Genomic DNA, 5,399 nt, shown 5'->3' with positions numbered 1-5,399 from the left:
GTGTGGTAAAGAAAATGACGATTCGTTATCCCCTGTTCTGGGGGGCATTAATGCCAATTTTTACTGCACTGCCTAATGCCGATGGTGACCTTGAAGTGGGGGAATCACCCCCAGCAATGACTGGTCGTGGTCATTCTGGCAACATCCCTGTGGTGTCCTGAGGGCTCAAAAAATGGGATTTACGCCGCCACACTGCCCCTCAGAATCTGGCAATACATTTGTCAAACTGAGTGGCAGTAACAGTAATCGAGTCTGGCGGTAATTGCCGGCAAACACTGCAGAATTACCTCCAAACGCGTAATCAGGTGCCACATCCCTGTCAGTAAAATATGATGCACGCGCCCATGAGAATGAACGCCGCAGGCTCTTTGCAGCTGCGATGCTCTCCTCAAGTACCACATGTGTATTATTTTTCTTCACATTGCAACAATCACATCATCTCCGCAGCAGGAACACGTTTTCAAGAAAGGAAAAAAACGAGACCCCGGGAGGCTTCTGCCGCGCACCCCTACTGGCTGGGGGATCTGTCACTCAGCGCGGACAGCCCGCCCCCTCTCTATATAAGGAGCGCGGCTCGCGTGCAGGGTTAGATCTCGCAAGCAGCAGAATCTCCAGCACAGGAATCGCGCTGCTCAGAGCCACTGCCCCGCCCCGCGCATCGCCTGTCTCCCTCGCTCTCTACAGCTGTTATCTTTCTCTGCACGGATTGCAAATGGTTGTTAAGATCCACTCTAGCCACAGCTTTCGCCTGACCAGCAAGATGTCCGACGGCAGCCACCACCACCCAAAGGTGGAAGCCAACATTTTGGTTCTGGGAGCAGAAAACGTTGGGAAATCTGGTGAGTGGCCGCTCTCGCTTCAGCTGGAAGTGCGTACATTGTCATTGCCCCGCTTTCTACTTTCACCTGTCGCTTTGTTTAAGACTTTATTTCCCAAAGATCAGTTCCCACTTTCTCTCCTGAAGTTTACACCCCTTCTGCGCTCTCGCTTTTCAAAGTCTGCAACCCCCACCCCCCCGCTCTGAGTCCATTTGCAGAGCCCTCAAGGTGACCCGTGTCAGGTGTGAACAGGTCACGCAGTCCTGTGTGATCTGTGCTTTCTGACACACGTCGACCATCAGCTCTTCATTATAAATGCAAGAGACAAAACCAGGGCTGGGTGAGCGCCTCTCACCAGACTCGGGGTGCCTTGAGGTCTCTATGTGTGGTGTGATGACATTGTGTGCTTTGAGCAGTTCCCACTTGCCTGCTTCCTGCATGTGTGGCTGAGCGGCCAGCTGTGTTCTCCGTGCTTCAGTGTTTGCCATATGTCCCACTCGCCTTGTGTACTCACGACTCCTATTGTGTGTTTTCCTTTCAGCCCTGACCGTCCGCTTTCTCACCAGGAGGTTCATTGGAGAATATGGAGACATCGGTGAGTACTCACAGCTCTGCTCTCTGCCCCCTTTACACGTGTCCTGTTCCCACCTCTCTACTGTGTGTCTAAGAACCTCCCTAAACGCCGCTCTTTTTCTTCCCTTTCTGCAGAGTCCATCTACACGCACAACGTGGCCGTGGATGGGAAGGAGGTCTCTTTCAGCATCTGGGACTCCGTCTATCCACAGGTGAGCGCCTCCTCTGCTCTTAGTGAGGGTGTGGCTGAGGGGTGTGGACCCGGCAGGGGGTAGTTGCAGGGTGGTGGCCCTGTCCATGTGTGCCCGTCACCCTCTGCACGCCACGTGTGACTGCATGTCGCAGGCAGAGAGACGGGTCCTGGCGCTCTTGCAATTCGCTCTGCAAGTGAATTGTGGAAGAAACGGCCTCTCTTAAAACACAGTCTAGTACCGGGCAAACACTAACCAAATGTCTATGGTGTGTTGCACACGTTTTGCTGGTGGGCATTTCTTATGGGGCAGCATTTTGCTTTCCACCCTTAAAAGCCCCCTCTTTGTGCACATGCGTGTTGGAAATTGCTCTTAGAAACGTTTCTCATGTCGTCTCCGATCCCAGGTTTTTTCCCCATTCCAAGAGTGAGGTGTCCAGCCAGTCCCTGTGCATTCTGCTGCTTGTAGCCTTCCCTTTCCCCTTCCAATGTGATACTGGACCACAAGCACCAGAATGCAAAGGGGCTTATGTGGAGAGAGCCTGGACAGGCTGCCCTCTCCCACCTGGCACGACGAGAGCATCAGTGGCAGTGCTAGGATCTGAGCTTGAGTAGTGCTGCCCTGCATAGCACAGGGTGTCTAGCCGCTTTCTGAAGTTCTACTCGACTTCAATGCCCTTTATCTTGCGTAGTTTTGATGTATATCCCCAGGCAGTGGATCATGAGACTGCTTGTCCCGAGGGCAGCAGGTTCCAATCCCAGGCTTGCAATGAACAAAGCACCGGTGCTTCAGACTAATTGGTTCAATTTCAGGGAAGCGAGACTACAGCTTTCATAAGGCATGACTGTTGTTATATACAATAAGATGGGTGACATTTAGTCCCTTGTGTCGTTGTACAGAGTCTGGTTGATGCTACACGCCCGTGAATGCTGCTTCTATGAGCTACTATCTAACACGTGTTTTGATCCTTGATTTGACAGAATCCATCCGCCCAAGGAGGCGTGACTGAGGAGCAGCTACGCTGGGCAGACGGCTTCATCCTAGTCTACAGTATCTGTGACCGTGCCAGCTACAATGTTGCCCGACAGCAGCTGCAGCGCATCCGACAGCTGAAGAAGCGCAGCGGCATGCACAAGGTGGCTCCAGTGATTATTGTGGGCAACAAGCGGGACCTGCAGGAGCATCGCGAGGTGTCCAGCGAGGAGGGCCGCCTTCTTGCCCTCTCCAGCAACTCTGGCTTTTTCGAGATCTCAGTGGCTGAGACCTACCACGGCCCCCTCGTGGTGTTCCTTCAGCTACTGGCGGCGGTGCGCTACTCCAGGAACTCCAGCAAGAAGACCGTGGGCTTCAAGGGCATCGCCTGGAGTATGTCGGCCGTCTTCGGCAGGAGGAGGACAGGATGAGATTGACGGAGACCCATACTCCTAGAAAAGGCCTTGTTTTTTCAGCTCTTGAAAAAATAAAACTGGTCGGCTTGTAGACTGTCATGGGGTTCAGTCGACTGTAAAGTGTTGCCACAGTCTGGGACACAGACTAGAGTGGAAGCCAGAGAGGCACTGATCCTAAGCGTGAGGCCGGCTTGGGTTGGGGGGACTTGTTTACTGGCAGTTGATGACACCAGTAAGGTCTACTGTAATGGGTTCAAAAGCCTGCATCATTGTACTGTTGAAACACATGTTGGCCACTGTTATTTTGGAGGGTTGTGAGTGGCACTTGCCTCCTGCAAGTAAGAAGAGTTATATGAAGCTTGTGCAACAAAGCAACATTGGTTGATCAGCAGCCAATGGGGGTTCAGGCTATATGGGCGCTGTAATGCCTGTGAATGGATAGTATCCGCTGTTGCCCCTGTTACCATGCCACCCATCAGTGGCGGGTCGCCTGGGCTATCTAGTGCCGGCACGAGGCGTGGTACATTGCACCACACGTGATTTTGAGAATGTGGACAATCATTCGTGCAATTATCGAGTTCCCAGAATGTTCCCCTCAGGCCGGGCATCCTGCTGTCACGTGGTACGGGGCTGAGTGACCCTCTGACCGCGAGATGCTGATTAACCATCTGAATCGTTTTGCTAAACTCTGCTGCAGGTGTGGCGGCACCAAGGAAATTGATTTGACTGCAGCAGTGGGAAAGCAAGGACAGTCCTGCAAAGCGAGCTGTGAAGCAGGCAGGCTCGGTGCCTGCATTGGTCCTCAGTCTGCTTCTGTGACTCAGAGACGTTACACACACGTACACCTCTAGACACCACACACTAGATGCAATCATGAATACTATACTGTCAAAATAAGTAGAGCTGCACTTTCCCCCTGCACGCGCTGAAACACGTGTGTCCTGTCAGAGGCAGCGGCAGCCGCAGCCGCTCCACCTTCTCCTCGTGTAAGACACACTGCCGTCACACACGCACCCGACGTCAGTGGGCTGCCATCCAATCAGAACTCATGGTGCATCTCCCAGACAACCCTCAAGAAGTGAAGAAGGGCGAGCTACTGCACACGTGAGAACCACATTAAATATCGCGAGAGGAGATCTTACCCCTTCAATATATTGTGTGCTCAGTCGAAGGGTTTTGAGTGTACATGGAATCCCAATACCTCAGACATTGTTGTCTTAAGACATGGTGAAGAAAACGTGTTCAGCCATGTAATATATTTCAACGTTTAAATTTGATATTGCTAACTTATTGTTACTGTTTAGACTCGCCCAGCCCCATCTGTTTCTGTTTGTTTATTCCTAACGTTTATGATTCAGATGGTTTTTGGAATAAAATTCCGGCTTGGATACATTTGATTTTGTTTTTCTTTTGTGCGCTTTTTTCCCAATTTGTGTTTGTAAAACAAGACCTCCAGCCAGTCGTGCTGATTAAGTGGGGGCAGTGGAGTCTCTAGGAGGGAGACTGCGCCCCCACCCTACGTTTTCATAATGTCTGCCCTCTCTACAGCAAGCAGCAGCAAGCACAGCACTGGGCACACGTAGCAGGAATCCGGGAGAAGCCATAGCTCTCAACTCACACGCTTTTGGCGGGTGTCACCCGCCTTGTAAAGCGCTGAATCACCCGCCAAGCCTCCTGCACGCCCATTCATTTCAATGGGCCTCTCACCCGCCAAAAACACAATCGGGTGTTTTCACCCGCCTTTGCTACACAAATGGTTGAAAGCTATGAGAAGCATGTCGTGATGAGTCCCTTTCTAGTACACGCAAGGAAGATGAAACGTGTTGTGAGGAACCAGGAATGAGACGTGGACACAGAGGACTCATGTTTGATGGTGCAAACTTTAATTGAAATAATAAAATGGTTTGGGGAATGCATCCTGGAGGTATTTCCCTACCTCAACAAAAAGCTAAGGGTCTGTCAGGTGTCAAGACATCCAAAGCAAAAATGTCCTGTGTCTGGAATCCTTTCCTAGCACTCTCATTTTAAAAGTAATTATAAGGTGCAAAGGGTAATGTCTATGGTTAGGAAAGTGCAAAACTATTCAAGTTCAACGCAAAATTGTAAATGCAACAGAAGTTTCAAATCGATAGTGTTCACAGTTCCAGAGAAGAACACCCCCTTTCCCAGATTTCTCTCCAGCAAAACAAAAGTTCAGAAGAATAACCGAGTTCTTTGTAGCCCACGAGGATAACCCCCTCCTCTTGGTGTTGTAATCCACTCCAGGAGAATTACTCCCTTGGCAGGTCTTTCCACATTCAATGTAATTCAAAATCCTAAGGGTATGAATCTTCCTTGGGTCCCAGACTCACACAACACCTGATATACTCCCCTGCCAGGTTGTACAGTTCTGTTACACAATTTGGGTGCGGGTCCCAGACACACAAATG

General features: G+C 50.8%; 1 protein-coding gene across 1 annotated transcript; it reads left to right on the top strand.

Moving 5' to 3' along the window:
- The first annotated feature begins 632 nt into the window (after window positions 1-632).
- Window positions 633-4,322, top strand: LOC138581407 (ras-related and estrogen-regulated growth inhibitor-like protein). The gene is made up of 4 exons (XM_069652724.1): window positions 633-839; window positions 1,360-1,413; window positions 1,527-1,603; window positions 2,563-4,322. Exons 1-4 carry the CDS (start codon window positions 713-715, stop codon window positions 2,983-2,985), a joined length of 681 nt encoding a protein of 226 aa, XP_069508825.1. The 5' UTR covers window positions 633-712; the 3' UTR covers window positions 2,986-4,322.
- Window positions 4,323-5,399: the final 1,077 nt, after the last annotated feature.

This window comes from Ambystoma mexicanum, chromosome 1p (assembly GCF_040938575.1).
Source record: "Ambystoma mexicanum isolate Mex_15411 chromosome 1p, UKY_AmexF1_1, whole genome shotgun sequence".
In the NCBI taxonomy this organism is placed as follows: domain Eukaryota; kingdom Metazoa; phylum Chordata; class Amphibia; order Caudata; family Ambystomatidae; genus Ambystoma; species Ambystoma mexicanum.
This window is presented reverse-complemented; position numbering and strand designations above follow the sequence as displayed.

Coding starts and splice junctions, on each gene's coding strand:
- LOC138581407 (XM_069652724.1), top strand. CDS start 713: ATGGTTGTTAAGATCCACTCTAGCCACAGCTTTCGCCTGACCAGCAAG. Junction 1,414..1,526: donor TGGAGAATATGGAGACATCG/GTGAGTACTCAC, acceptor CCCTTTCTGCAG/AGTCCATCTACACGCACAAC. Junction 1,604..2,562: donor GGGACTCCGTCTATCCACAG/GTGAGCGCCTCC, acceptor TTGATTTGACAG/AATCCATCCGCCCAAGGAGG.